The 15974-nt window shown below is 45.2% G+C and overlaps 1 protein-coding gene across 1 annotated transcript in view; it reads right to left on the bottom strand.

Moving 5' to 3' along the window:
* The window catches only part of LOC311133052 (trafficking protein particle complex subunit 9-like), a 307997-nt gene that overhangs the window by 253646 nt on the left and 38377 nt on the right, over window positions 1-15974 (bottom strand). Inside the window, exon 12 of the mRNA XM_084166478.1 lies at window positions 3898-4024. Within this exon, the coding sequence (XP_084022604.1) occupies window positions 3898-4024 (127 nt within the window). The remainder of the gene's footprint in view (window positions 1-3897; window positions 4025-15974) is intronic.

Here is a 15974-nt window from a genome sequence, read left to right as displayed (position 1 = left end):
TCTTGGAAAAACTCCCTAAAAAGGCAGGAACCTAGTAAGAAAACCTAGAGAGGAACCAGGCTCCGAGGGGTGGCCAGTCCTCTTCTGGCTGTGCCGGGTGGAGATTTAAGAGTACATGTGGCCATTAAGGCCAGATCATTTCTCAAGACGGTTGTCAAGGGACGGGAGACGGAGAAGGAGCGAAGGAGGCAGAGAGAAAGATAAACAGTTTTATCTCAACAGCCATGTCCATTAAAGGTCCCAAGAGAGAAAATTAGATGGATTTTGGCATGGTGACCTGAGCCAAACACACACACACACACACACACACAGATACAGACACACACAACTCTGCCAATCAGATAGATGGCAGCCGAACATAAATCCAGTAGAATTGGTGAATTCCGTCCTGAGATTCAAGCCCAGACCATTTAATGAGCAAAGCACTCTGGAGGTGTGAATTGGAGCTAGTGGACACAGCACTTATCACCTCTCTGAGTAGCCAGGCATTCATCTATCTATCTACACACAGACAAACTGTACAGACGGTCCTCCATCTCTCCTGGTTCTACTAATGGCCCTGCCACCACAGAAAGAGGGGGAGATGGATACAGAGAAGATAGAAAACAGGAAGAAAAAGTGGATATAGAAGACAAGTGTTTTGAGTGAACTTACTGTAACCTAAACACTAGGCTGCCTTTTAAAAAGCACAGTACTATTTTCTTCTCAATAGTGCTGAGCGATTACTGCTTTTTCAGGTCGGTTCAGTTTCAGTTCGATTATTAAAAATGTATCACGGTTTTCGATTTCGATTATTTGGGATGAATGCTGTAACACAGAATAAAACAATGAATAAAAACTTCATTGACTTCCCATGACTGATTATCACTTATTAACCATCATTTATTCACATTACTTTACTTTAATAAAACAATTCAGTTGTTGTGTATATTATATTTGTTGACTTTATTATTTTATTCCAAGTCATTTTATCTCTATAGAGCTGCTGCCTATGCTGTCTGAGAAAATCCCTATTTTAGTAGTTCTTCAAAGTAAATAAGGCATACTTTTATGACTGCTGAATACAAACTATCAATCACTTTGATCATTTATTTTCAGGTAGAGATCCATCACGATCGCACATTGTAGTTAATTACCAAGTTTTATGCGCTAAACTATGTAGAATATTGGCCTGTTAAAAACTACAACTCCCTACTAAATCGCACAGTTCAGGCTGGATCTGATTTATCTCTAGAGAAACTGTGTGATTATCCCAGAAACCCTAGACCCACTCCAATTTGCATACCGCCCCAACAGATCCACAGATGATGCAATCTCTATTGCACTCCACACTGCCCTTTCCCACCTGGACAAGAGGAACACCTACGTGAGAATGCTATTCATTGACTACAGCTCAGCATTCAACACCATAGTGCCCTCTAAGCTCATCACTAAGCTAAGGATCCTGGGACTAAACACCTCCCTCTGCAACTGGATCCTGGACTTCCTGACGGGCCGCCCCCAGGTGGTAAGGGTAGGTAACAACACATCTGCCACACTGATCCTCAACACGGGGGCCCCTCAGGGGTGCGTGCTCAGTCCCCTCCTGTACTCCCTGTTCACCCATGACTGCATGGCCAGGCACGACTCCAACACCATCATTAAGTTTGCCGACGACACAACAGTGGTAGGCCTGATCACCGACAACGATGAGACAGCCTATAGGGAGGAGATCAGAGACCTGGCCGTGTGGTGCCAGGACAACAACCTCTCCCTCAACGTGACCAAGACAAAGGAGATGATTGTGGACTACAGGAAAAAAAAGAGGACTGAGCACGCCCCCATTCTCATCGACGGGGCTGTAGTGGAACAGGTTGAGAGCTTCAAGTTCCTTGGTGTCCACATCACCAACGAACTATCATGGTCCAAACACACCAAGACAGTCGTGAAGAGTGCACGACAAAGCCTATTCCCCCTCAGGAGACTGAAAAGATTTGGCATGGGTCCTCAGATCCTCAAACAATTATACAGCTGCACCATCGAGAGCATCCTGACTGGTTGCATCACCGCCTGGTATGGCAACTGCTTGGCCTCTGACCGCAAGGCACTACAGAGGGTAGTGCGTACGGCCCAGTACATCACTGGGGCCAAGCTTCCTGCCATCCAGGACCTCTATACCAGGCGGTGTCAGAGGAAGGCCCTCAAAATTGTCAAAGACTCCAGCCACCCTAGTCATAGACTGTTCTCTCTGCTACCGCACGGCAAGCGGTACCGGAGTGCCAAGTCTAGGTCCAAAAAACTTCTCAACAGCTTCTACCCCCAAGCCATAAGACTCCTGAACAGCTAATCATGGCTACCCGGACTATTTGCACTGCCCCCCCACCCCATCCTTTTTACGCTGCTGCTACTCTGTTAATTATTTATGCATAGTCACTTTAACTCTACCCACATGTACATATTACCTCAACTACCTCAACTAGCCGGTGCCCCCGCACATTGACTCTGCACCTGTACCCCCCTGTATATATAGCCTCCCTACTGTCACTTTATTTTACTTCTGCTCTTTTTTTTCTCAACACTTTTTTTGTTGTTGTTTTATTTTTACTTTTTTTGTTAAAAATAAATGCACTGTTGGTTAAGGGCTGTAAGTAAGCATTTCACTGTAATGTCTGCACCTGTTGTATTCGGCGCATGTGACCAATACAATTTGATTTGATTTGTCTGTAATGTGCGCATTGAGCTCACAGTAAAAAAACGAACAAAAAATTAGTTGTTTAAAAAACAAAAAATAACCGACATTTTGGTTAATCGCTCAGCACTACTTCTCAATGACTAACCTGGCTAAATAAAATAAATTCACTTGAAATGCATTAATTAAAAATGGCCAACTCAATTTACACAAAGCTTAACTATTTTCAACGGCCAAGCATAGACCACTAAACATGTTGTTGCAAAAGCAACAGAGCCACAGACTAGCCAAGCCTATTCAACAGAGCCCCAGACTAGCCAAGCCTATTCAACAGAGCCCCAGACTAGCCAAGCCTATTCAACAGAGCCCCAGACTAGCCAAACCTATTCAACAGAGCCCCAGACTAGCCAAACCTATTCAACAGAGACCCAGACTAGCCAAGCCTATTCAACAGAGACCCAGACTAGCCAAGCCTATTCAACAGAGACCCAGACTAGCCAAGTCTATTCAAAAGAGCCCCAGACTAGCCAAGTCTATTCAACAGAGCCCCAGACTAGCCAAACCTATTCAACAGAGCCCCAGACTAGCCAAACCTATTCAACAGAGACCCAGACTAGCCAAACCTATTCAACAGAGACCCAGACTAGCCAAGTCTATTCAACAGAGCCCCAGACTAGCCAAGTCTATTCAACAGAGCCCCAGACTAGCCAGGTCTATTCAACAGAGCCCCAGACTAGCCAAGCTGGCCTAATATTCAACAGAGCCCCAGATTAGCCAAGCCAGGCCTATTTAACAGTGGTGTTCATTTCTGTTATTTGACTGACTTTTACTGAAACATAAACAAGTCATATTTCACCATAAACATATTTACAAGTAGATGCTTCTGTAAATCAGAGTGTCATGTAAAATGTGCACTTAGATCACAAACAGCTACAACACTGTGTTCTGGCCAGGGGGGAGGAGGGTGGAGAATAGCTACAATCATTACACCATTGTCAGAATTACCTGACATTGTTGAGCGGGAAGAAATATTGTCTATTGATCAATCACGCCAGTCAGAGTAGCAGTTACTTGATGTTAGAACACTGTCGTAACTATGATGAGCTCATTGGTACATTGATTAGATCAATCAGAATATGACAGTTCAGACACCAGGGTTGTGTTCATTAGGGCCCACCATAGCAAAAAAGTTTTGTAATGGAAAACGAAAACATGATTGACTTACGTACCTGACGATGGGTAGCTTGCTGAAGGGTACAGGGGCCAGTTTGAGTCCATCAGGCAGGGTGATAACCTCCATTCCTCCTGGACATTTAGATGTGTAGTTCTCCAGACTCTGAGTCACCTCCTTCTTCTCTGTGGAGCGGAGAAAGAAGTGACAAGGGTTAGAAACCTAGAGCACAGGGGGATCCCGAGTGCCGACCCGGGTTCGATCCCAGGCTGTGTCACAACTGGCCGTGACTTCTTGTGGCGGGCCGGGCGCCTGCAGGATGACTTCGGTCGTCAGTAGAACAGTGTTTCCTCCGACACATTGGTGCGGCTGGCTTCCGGGTTAAGCGGGCGGGTGTTAAGGAGTGCGGTTTGGCGGGTCATGTTTCGGAGGACGCATGACTCGACCTTCGCCTCTCCCGAGGCCGTTGGGGAGTTGCAGCGATGAGACAAGATCGCAATTAGATATCACGAAATTGGGGAGAAAAAGGGGGTAAAATAAAAAATCTAATCAAATGTAGAGCACATTATTGATGGTCAGTCTGACCATTTGAAGTGACCAGGAAAAACTATTTCTACAAAGACAGCCGTGCTTTTACAAGCCATAGTATGTAAAGCACATATTATTTGCCACCCTTTTGATAGACTCACCATTTGAAGTATCCAGTGGTCTCTCGCTATAACTAGTGCTCCTAGTCTAAGCAGATTACATGGCCCTGCCAACTTAATTTAGCATGATAACACTAATAACCCAACTCCAGCCCAGCCCTCTCTCCAGCCCTGTCCCTCCTCCCCATCCTTCAGGTTTTTAGACAGAGTGAGTTTTATAGCTGGATCAATAAAGACGTTTACGGCCGTGCTGTATCATCACTCATAAGCCTCGCTGCTTTAGTTGCAAACAAACATGTCTCTGAGTTGCTCTGCTGGCTGGGCCTCACACCACAGGGGAGCTGAGTGAGAGAGCAATATATACCACAGCCAAGATAGGCTACTTCTCAGTTCCCCACTACATACAGTGTGGGAAAAAAGTATTTGATCCCCTGCTGATTTTGTACGTTTGCCCACTGACAAAGAAATGATCAATGTATCATTTTAATGGTAGGTTTATTTGAACAGTGAGAGACAGAATAACAACAAAAGAACCCAGAAAAACACATGTCAAAAATGTTATAAATTGATTTGCATTTTAATGAGGGAAATAAGTATTTGACCCCCTCTCAATCAGAAAGATTTCCGGCTCCCAGGTGTCTTTTATACAGGTAACGAGCTGAGATTAGAGCACACTTTTAAAGGGAGTACTCCTACATGGCCAAGACCTCTCCACCATGGCCAAGACCAAAGAGCTCTCCAAGGATGTCAGGGATAAGATTGTAGACCTACACAAGGCTGGAATGGGCTACAAGACCATCGCCAAGCAGCTTGGTGAGAAGGTGACAACAGTTGGTGTGATTATTCGCAAATGGAAGAAACACAAAATAACTGTCTATCTCCCTCGGCCTGGGGCTCCATGCAAGATCTCACCTCGTGGAGTTGCAATGATCATGAGAACGGTCAGGAATCAGCCCAGAACTACACGGGAGGATCTTGTCAATGATCTCAAGGCAGCTGGGACCATAGTCACCTTTCATTTCTTTCCAAAACTATTGAGCGTGCCGTCTTTAGCCAACTCTCTTGCTATCTCTCTCAGAATGACCTTCTTGATCCAAACCAATCAGGTTTCAGGACTGGTCATTCAACTGAGACTGCTCTTCTCTGTGTCACGGAGACTCTCCGCACTGCTAAAGCTAACTCTCTCTCCTCTGCTCTTGTCCTTCTAGACCTGTCTGCTGCCTTTGATACTGTGAACCATCAGATCCTCCTCTCCACCCTCTCCGAGCTGGGCATCTCCGGCGCGGCTCACTCCTGGATTGCGTCCTACCTGACCGGTCGCTCCTACCAAGTGGCGTGGCGAGAAGCTGTCTCCGCACCACGTGCTCTCACCACTGGTGTCCCCCAAGGCTCAGTTCTAGGCCCTCTCCTTTTCTCCCTATACACCAAGTCACTTGGCTCTGTCATATCCTCACATGGTCTCTCCTATCATTGCTACGCTGACGATACACAACTAATCTTCTCCTTTCCCCCTTCTGATAACCAGGTGGCGAATCGCATCTCTGCATGTCTGGCAGACATATCAGTATGGATGACGGATCACCACCTCAAGCTGAACCCTGGCAAGACGGAGCTGCTCTTCCTCCCGGGGAAGGACTGCCCGTTCCATGATCTCGCCATCACGGTTGACAACTCCGCTGTGTCCTCCTCCCAGAGTGCGAAGAGCCTAGGCGTGACCCTGGACAACACCCTGTCGTTCTCCGCCAACATCAAGGCGGTGACCCGCTCCTGCAGGTTCATGCTCTACAACATTCGGAGAGTACGACCCTGCCTTACACAGGAAGCGGCACAGGTCCTAATCCAGGCACTTGTCATCTCCCGTCTGGACTACTGCAACTCGCTGTTGGCTGGCCTCCCTGCCTGTGCCATTAAACCCCTACAACTCATCCAGAATGCCGCAGCCCGTCTGGTGTTCAACCTTCCCAAGTTCTCTCACGTCACCCCCCTCCTCCGCACACTCCACTGGCTTCCAGTTGAAGCTCGCATCTGCTACAAGACCATGGTGCTTGCCTATGGAGCAGTGAGGGGAACGGCACCTCTGTACCTTCAGGCTCTGATCAGTCCCTACACCCAAACGAGGGCATTGCGCTCATCCACCTCTGGCCTGCTGGCTCCCCTTCCTCTGCGGAAGCATAGTTCCCGCTCAGCCCAGTCAAAACTGTTCGCTGCTCTGGCACCCCAATGGTGGAACAAGCTCCCTCACGACGCCAGGACAGCGGAGTCACTCACCACCTTCCGGAGACATTTGAAACCCCACCTCTTTAAGGAATACCTGGGATAGGATAAAGGAATCCTTCTACCCCCCCCCCCCCCCCCCCCAATTGTAAAGTGGTTATCCCACTGGCTATAGGGTGAACGCACCAATTTGTGAGTCGCTCTGGCTAAGAGCGTCTGCTAAATGACGTTAATGTGCCCTTGAGCAAGGCACTTAACCCTAATTGCTCCTGTAAGTCGCTCTGGATAAGAGCGTCTGCTAAATGACTAAAATGTAAATGTAAAAATGTAAGAAAACAATTGGTAACACACTACGCCGTGAAGGACTGAAATCCTGCAGCGCCCGCAAGGTCCCCCTGCTCAAGAAAGCACATATACAGGGCCGTCTGAAGTTGGTCAATGAACATCTGAATGATTCAGAGGAGAACTGGCTGAAAGTGTTGTGGTCAGATGAGACCAAAATCGAGCTCTTTGGCATCAACTCAACTCGCCGTGTTTGGAGCAGGAGGAATGCTGCCTATGACCCCAAGAACACCCTCCCCACCGTCAAACATGGAGGTGGAAACATTATGCTTTGGGAGTGTTTTTCTGCTAAGGGGACAGGACAACTTCACCGCATCAAAGGGACGATGGACGGGGCTATGTACCGTCAAATCTTGGGTGAGAACCTCCTTCCCTCAGCCAGGGCATTGAAAATGGATCGTGGATGGATAATCCAGCATGACAATGACCCAAAACACACGGCCAAGGCAACAAAGGAGTGGCTCAAGAAGAAGCACATTAAGGTCCTGGAGTGGCCTAGCCAAACGTCAGCCTCGAAACCTTAATGACTTGGAGAAGATCTGCAAAGAGGAGTGGGACAAAATCCCTCCTGAGATGTGTGCAAACCTGGTGGCCAACTACAAGAAACGTCTGACCTCTGTGATTGCCAACAAGGGTTTTGCCACCAAGTACTAAGTCATGTTTTGCAGAGGGGTCAAATACTTATTTCCCTCATTAAAATGCAAATCAATTTATAACATTTTTTATATTCGTTTTTCTGGATTTTGTTGTTGTTATTCTGTCTCTCACTGTTCAAATAAACCTACCATTAAAATTATAGACTGTTAATTTCTTTGTCAGTGGGCAAACGTACAAAATCAGCAGGGGATCAAATACTTTTTTCCCCTCACTGTACCTCTGCTTGGACAGCCACAAAATAACACATTATGAGCCTGAGCAACAGAGCAGCACAGACAGACTGACAGAACATACTGTGGTCCAGAGTCAGGATGACCATGCAAACATGTCCTTCAGTAGTTCTGATCTGACAGACTAAAGAGCAGAGCAGTTCCAGTGTCAGGAAACAGAACGGAACATCACCGTGATAAAAGCTTTCTCAGAGTCAGAGTGCCCTTATTGAAAACATTGACATGGCCTTGCTTTATATAAAAATGTATCTATTAACCTGTTGTTCAAACACATTCCTGTAACTTAAAATGCTCACCAAATTAAGGTCTAAAAGGGATGTTAAAGCCCTCTGTTTATTATAAGTCGAGTCACATTCAGTGTTGTGTGTTTGCAGTGTTGGGAAGTGGCTTAGTGATAATGGTTGAACAAGCAGAGAAATGCTGCATGCAGCATGGGTGGGCGGCGCACAATTGGCCCAGCGTCGTCCAGGGTAGGGGAGGGAATGGCCGGCAGGGATGTAGCTCAGTTGGTAGAGCATGGCGTTTGCAACGCCAGGGTTGTGGGTGCGATTCCCACGGGGGGCCAGTATGAAAAATAAAATAATGTATGCACTCACTAACTGTAAGTCGCTCTGGATAAGAGCGTCTGCTAAATGACTAAAATGTAAATATAAAACCGCCTGGAGGTAGAAATGGACTTATGGAAGGATTTGAGTATTGTTGCTGATAGTACATTTCTACCACAGCAGTCACGGTGGATGGTTCCCTGTCTACCTCTCTCTCCCCCTGCCTGCCTGTCTGGCTGTCTACCTCTCTCTCTCCCTGCCTGGCTGTCTACCTCACTCTCTCCCTGCCTGCTTACCTGTCTGCCTACTTGTCTGCTTGCCAGTCTTTCAATCAGTCTCCCTGCCCACTTCCCAGCCTGCCCGTCTTTCTGTCTGCCTCCCTGCCTGCTTACCTGCCTGTCATGGACAATTTAAAATGATTCCTAAACCTGCATGGAGTCTGTTTGTCGATACATTTCAATTTAGTAAATCGTATTTGGAAGCCCAAGTAACGTAGTCTAACAGTAGAACATGGAGAGTTGAAGGACAGACCCAGATGAACGAAAACTCTGTATTGATCCTCATTATGGGATGATGTGAGGTAAACACTATCTTTGAAGAGCTCACTGCAGCATTACACAAACAGCTCTATGACTGCCATACTCTCTCTCCCTCTCCAACAGTGTTTCTTTCAGTTCTTCTTTCTATCTGAGACCCCCCCCAAACACATAATACAGCTGCTTTTCAACTCCAGTTAAATTCCTGTGGGGAATCTATTTGATTCACTTTCACTTGATGAGTTTTGCAGAGGTGTCAAATACTTATTTCCCTCATTAAAATGCAAATCAATTTATAACATTTTTGACATGCGTTTTTCTGGATTTTTTTGTTGTTATTCTGTCTCTCACTGTTCAAATAAACCTACCATTAAAATTATAGACTGATCATGTCTTTTTCAGTGGGCAAACTTACAAAATCAGCAGGGGATCAAATACTTTTTTCCCTCACTGTAATTGATGTGGGCCTATTTTAAATCAGTGAACTCCTATTATTTAGTTTTTACTCTCTAAAGTCTTCCAATGCTTATTTATTTAATTGCTTATTTCTCTACTGACTGACAGACTGACATACTAGTTGATGGCAAACATTTTGAATTTCCAGCAATATTTACTTGTTTAATCACCTTCTGCTCTCGAAACTCATCAAGTGAAAGTGAATCAAATAGATCCTTCTAACCCCCCCCCCCCCCCCCCCCCAATTGTAAAGTGGTTATCCCACTGGCTATAGGGTGAACGCACCAATTTGTGAGTCGCTCTGGCTAAGAGCGTCTGCTAAATGACGTTAATGTGCCCTTGAGCAAGGCACTTAACCCTAATTGCTCCTGTAAGTCGCTCTGGATAAGAGCATCTGCTAAATGACTAAAATGTAATGTAAATGTATGCAAAACATGACTTAGTACTTGGTGGCAAAACCCTTGTTGGCAATCACAGAGGTCAGGCGTTTCTTGTAGTTGGCCACCAGGTTTGCACACATCTCAGGAGGGATTGTGTCCCACTCCTCTTTGCAGATCTTCTCCAAGTCATTAAGGTTTCGAGCCTGACGTTTGGCAACTCAAACCTTCAGCTCCCTCCACAGATTTTCTATAGGATTAAGGTCTGGAGACTGGCTAGGCCACTCCAGGACCTTAATGTGCTTCTTCTTGAGCCACTCCTTTGTTGCCTTGGCCGTGCGTTTTGGGTCATTGTCATGCTGGAATACCCATCCACGACCCATTTTCAATGCCCTAGCTGAGGGAAGGAGGTTCTCACCCAAGATTTGATGGTACATGGCCCCGTCCATCGTCCCTTTGATGCAGTGAAGTTGTCATGTCCCCTTAGCAGAAAAACACCCCTAAAGCATAATGTTTCCACCTCCATGTTTGACGATGGGGATGGTGTTCTTGGGGTCATAGGCAGCATTCCTCCTCCTCCAAACACGGCGAGTTGAGTTGATGCCAAAGAGCTCCATTTGGTCTCGATTTTGGTCTCATCTGACCACAACACTAGCACCCAGTTCTCCTCTGAATCATTCAGATGTTCATTGGCAAACGGCCCTGTATATGTGCTTCAGACGGCCCTGTATATGTGCTTTCTTGAGCAGGGGGACCTTGCGGGCGCTGCAGGATTTCAGTCCTTTACGGCGTAGTGTGTTACCAATTGTTTTCTTGGTGACTATGGTCCCAGCTGCCTTGAGATCATTGACAAGATCCTCCCGTGTAGTTCTGGGCTGATTCCTCACCGTTCTCATGATTATTTCAACTCCACAAGGTGAGATCTTGCATGGAGCCCCAGGACGAGGGAGATTGATAGTTATTTTGTGTTTCTTCCATTTGCGAATAATCGCACCAACTGTTGTCACCTTCTCACCAAGCTGCTTGGCGATGGTCTTGTAGCCCATTCCAGCCTTGTGTAGGTCTACAATCTTGTCCCTGACATCCTTGGAGAGCTCTTTGGTCTTGGCCATGGTGGAGAGTTTGGAATCTGATTGATTGCTTCTGTGGACAGGTGTCTTTTATACAAGTAACAAATTGAGATTAGGAGCACTCCCTTTAAGAGTGTGCTCCTAATCTTAGCTCGTTACCTGTATAAAAGACACCTGGGAGCCAGAAATCTTTCAAATTGAGAGGGGGTAAAATACTTATTTCCCTCATTAAAATACGAATCAATTTATAACATTTTTGACATGCGTTTTTCTGTTCTTTTGTTGTTATTCTGTCTCTCAATGTTCAAATAAACCTACCATTAAAAGTATAGACTGATCATTTCTTTGTCAGTGGGCAAACGTACAAAATCAGCAGGGGATCAAATACTTTTTTCATTCATAAATGCAGTCAGACACATAAAAACTACAGTGTTATATGTATTTTTCAATCTAACCTTCAGACCATACAGTATTAACCCCCCCCCCCCCCCCCCCCCCCCCCCCCCCCCCCGATAGGGTGGAGGCCAGAAACAGAGCTGACAACTGGCAAGCCTATGAATGAAGTAAACGCTGCCTCCTCCACTTTACTGCTCACATTGAGTAATGAACCACTGCAGTGCACAGGTAGCGAGGAGAGTCAATCCATCCTGGCATTTACTGGGCTCAGCGACAGACTCTGTAACAGAGGAAACAACTCATCTTCCCAGAGACGTAACGATAGAACATTGTTTTCCTTTCGTTTTTTCACCAAAAACACAGAGCACTGAACACAGAACTTTAATTATTCCTAAATGGAATATTTAAAACTTAGGTTAATATATTATTTAGTATGAGACCACATAAATCAACTCAAGGAAAACAAGGCAAAACCAATTCAACTCATGAACTCTACATTCATACTTCCACATTCATGCTTACATAACTGGTTAAACGGTCTTAAAAACTTTGAATGACACTCCATAATTTCTTAGTTCCTCTGCTCATTTTGAAGAGAAACCGCTATATTTCCATCCAGAGCAGAAGCAGCAGATCAGTAAACCATGGGTTTGTACTGTATAGGACCCCTGTTGATGACTTTGAAATGTTTTAACATTCACAGCCTCTTAACTGACTGAGAATCTAGGGGGAGAGAGAGAAGAGAGACTGGGATTTCAAATACATCCTGACAGTAGTAACAGTCTCAATAAAACAGAGGGCGATTCTGCCAACTGTCACTGAAGATGAAGGACTGCCCTGCCGTGTGACAGAAAGTGCTGACAGAATACAAACTGAAATTAATATCAAATGGATTATGATGTTTTTATTTGTATTACTGTTTTGGAGGCAGGGATGTTTACAAGGAGAAGTCAACTGCAATGACATCTGCATATTGTGGGCGAAAACCCTAGCCTAATCTTATACACTGCTAACCAGACTACTGCACTAGAAAATGTAATGTTGGTGGGAGACTGGCAAAAAGTGCCAACAGACTTAGAAAATATGTACGCTTACTTCAGTGTACAAAGATGGAATGAGTGAGCGGCCATCTTATGCGACTGTGAGGATCTAGGGAAATCAGGAGGGAGTCTGAGTGCCTGGGGCTTTCAAGCAACTCCATCAACAAGTTCAGTTCATAATGTTGTTTACTTCAGTTCACACTAAAGTAGCCAGGAACTTCTATACTTTAAGTTACTGTTATGTACTACTCAGACATATACTGAACAACATGCAACAATTTCTAAGATTTTACTGAGTTACAGTTCATAGAAGGAAATCAGTCAATTGAAATACATTTGTTAGGCCCTAATCTATGGATTTCACATGACTGGGCAGGGGCGAAGCCATGGGTGGGCCTGGGACGACATAGGTCAACCCACTTGGGAGCCAGGTTCACCCACTGGGGAGTCAGGCCCAGCTAATCAGAATGAGTTTCTCCCCACAAAAAGGCTATATTACAGACAAAAATACTCCTCAGCACCCGTCTCCCCCTCCTCAGACGATCCCGCAGCTGAAAAAGACATATGTGGCGGTCCTGGGCTGGTGTGGTTACACGAGGTCTGCGGTTGTGAGGCCGGTTGGAGGTACTGCCAAATTCTCTAAAACGACGTTGGAGGCGGCTTATGGTAGAGAAATTAACATTAAATTCTCTGGCAACAGCGCTGTTGGACATTCCTGCAGTCAGCCTGCCAATTGCACACTCTCTCAAAACTTGAGACATCTGTGGCATTGTGCTGTGTGACAAAACGGTTAGAGTGTCCTTTTATTGTCCCCAGCACAAGGTGCACCTCTGTAATGATCATGCTGTTTAATCAGCTTCTTGATATGCCACACCAGTAACGTGGATAGACTAGCTTGGCAAATGAGAAATGCTCACTAACAGGAATGTAAACAATTTTGTGCAAATGTTAGAGAAATAAGCATTTTGTGCTTATGGAACATTTCTGGGATCTTTTATTTCAGCTAATGAAGAATGGGACGAACACTTTACATGTTGCGTTTAGTAGAACGGGAATCATATTGGTACGAGGGGCTATACCCATTCTAGTATTTATATTTCTAAGCTATTACCGATAGATTCTCAACTCCTAAAATGATTAAACTGCCTCCAAATCACACTTGGTTCAAATCATATCAAATTGTATTTATCACATGCGCCGAATACAACTGGTGTAGATTTTACAATTAAATACTTGCTTACGAACCTTTCCCAACGATGCAGTTAAAAAATAATAGTAAAAAATAAAATTGAAACTAACACGAGGAATAAAATAAAATACACAAGACAGGAGCTATATACAGGGAGTACCAGTACCAGATCAATATGCAAAGGTATGGGGTATTTTAGGTAGATATGAACATGGAGGCAGGGTAAAGTGACTAGGCATTTGGATGGATAAAGAGTAAAATAAAGAACAGAGTAGCAGCACCAAAGGATGACTGTAAAAGTGAGTGTGCGTATGTACAGTGGGGAGAACAAGTATTTGATACACTGCCGATTTTGCAGGTTTTCCTACTTACAAAGCATGTAGAGGTCTGTCATTTTTATCATAGGTACACTTCAACTGTGAGAGACGGAATCTAAAACAAAAATCCAGAAAATCACATTGTATGATTTTTAAGTAAATATTTGCATTTTATTGCATGACATAAGTATTTGATACATCAGAAAAGCAGAACTGAATATTTGGTACAGAAACCTGTTTGCAATTACAGAGATCATACGTTTGCTGTAGGTCTTGACCAGGTTTGCACACACTGCAGCAGGGATTTTGGCCCACTCCTCCATACAGATCTTCTCCAGATCCTTCAGGTTTCGGGGCTGTCGCTGGGCAATACGGACTTTCAGCTCCCTCCAAAGATGTTCTATTGGGTTCAGGTCTGGAGACTGGCTAGGCCACTCCAGGACCTTGAGATGCTTCTTACGGAGCCACTCCTTAGTTGCCCTGGCTGTGTGTTTCGGGTCGTTGTCATGCTGGAAGACCCAGCCACGACCCGTCTTCAATGCTCTTACTGAGGGAAGGAGGTTGTTGGCCAAGATCTTGCGATACATGGCCCCATCCATCCTCCCCTCAATACGGTGCAGTCGTCCTGTCCCCTTTGCAGAAAAGCATCCCCAAAGAATGATGTTTCCACCTCCATGCTTCACGGTTGGGATGGTGTTCTTGGGGTTGTACTCATCCTTCTTCTTCCTCCAAACATGGCGAGTGGAGTTCAGACCAAAAAGCTCTATTTTTGTCTCATCAGACCACATGACCTTCTCCCATTCCTCCTCTGGATCATCCAGATGGTCATTGGCAAACTTCAGTTGGGCCTGGACATGCGCTGGCTTGAGCAGGGGGACCTTGCGTGCGCTGCAGGATTTTAATCCATGACGGCATAGTGTGTTACTAATGGTTTTCTTTGAGACTGTGGTCCCAGCTCTCTTCAGGACATTGACCAGGTCCTGCTGTGTAGTTCTGGGCTGATCCCTCACCTTCCTCATGATCATTGATGCCCCACGAGGTGAGATCTTGCATGGAGCCCCAGACTGAGGGTGATTGACAGTTATCTTGAACTTCTTCCATTTTCTAATAATTGTGCCAACAGTAGTTGCCTTCTCACCAAGCTGCTTGCCTATTGTCCTGTAGCCCATCCCAGCCTTGTGCAGGTCTACAATTTTATCCCTGATGTCCTTACACAGCTCTCTGGTCTTGGCCATTGTGAAGAGGTTGGAGTCTGTTTGATTGAGTGTGTGGACAGGTGTCTTTTATACAGGTAACGAGTTCAAACAGGTGCAGTTAATACAGATAATGAGTGGAGAACAGGAGGGCTTCTTAAAGAAAAACTAACAGGTCTGTGAGAGCCGGAATTCTTACTGGTTGGTAGGTGATCAAATACTTATGTCATGCAATAAAATGCAAATTAATTACTTAAAAATCATACAATGTGATTTTCTGGATTTTTGTTTTAGATTCCGTCTCTCACAGTTGAAGTGTACCTATGATAAATATTACAGACCTCTACATAATTTGTAAGTAGGAAAACCTGCAAAATGTATCAAATACATGTTCTCCCCACTGTATTTATCGGTGTTTGTGCTGTGTCGGTAAACGTGTGTGTGTGCGTTTGTAGTGTATGTAAATGTGTGTGGGTTTTGTGTGGGAGTAACAGTGTACTGAGTGAGTGTGTATATGGTGTGTATATAAAGTCTAGTGATTGTGGGTAGGGTCAGTGCAAGATAGTCAGTGCAGATAAACTACATTACCAAAACTATGTGGACACCTGCTCGTCGAACATCTCATTACAAAATCATGGGAATTAATATTGAGTTGGTCCACCCTTTGCTGCTATAACATCCTTCACACTTCTGGGAAGGCGTTCCACTAGATGTTGGAACATTGCTGCAGGGACTTGGTTCCATTCAGCCGCAAGAGCATTAGTGAGGTCAGGCACTGATGTTGAGCGATTACGCCTGGCTTGCAGTCAGCGTTTCCAATTCATCCCAAAGGTGTTCGATGGGGTTGAGGTCAGGGCTCTGTGCAGGCCAGTCACGTTCTTCCACATCGATTTCGACATACCATTTCAGTATGGACCTCACTTTGT

The sequence above is a fragment of the Coregonus lavaretus genome (genome assembly GCF_964263955.1).
Source record: "Coregonus lavaretus genome assembly, chromosome: 7".
Lineage (NCBI taxonomy): Eukaryota > Metazoa > Chordata > Actinopteri > Salmoniformes > Salmonidae > Coregonus > Coregonus lavaretus.
The sequence above is the reverse complement of the archived record's forward strand: the minus strand, read 5'-3'. Positions and strand labels throughout refer to the sequence as shown.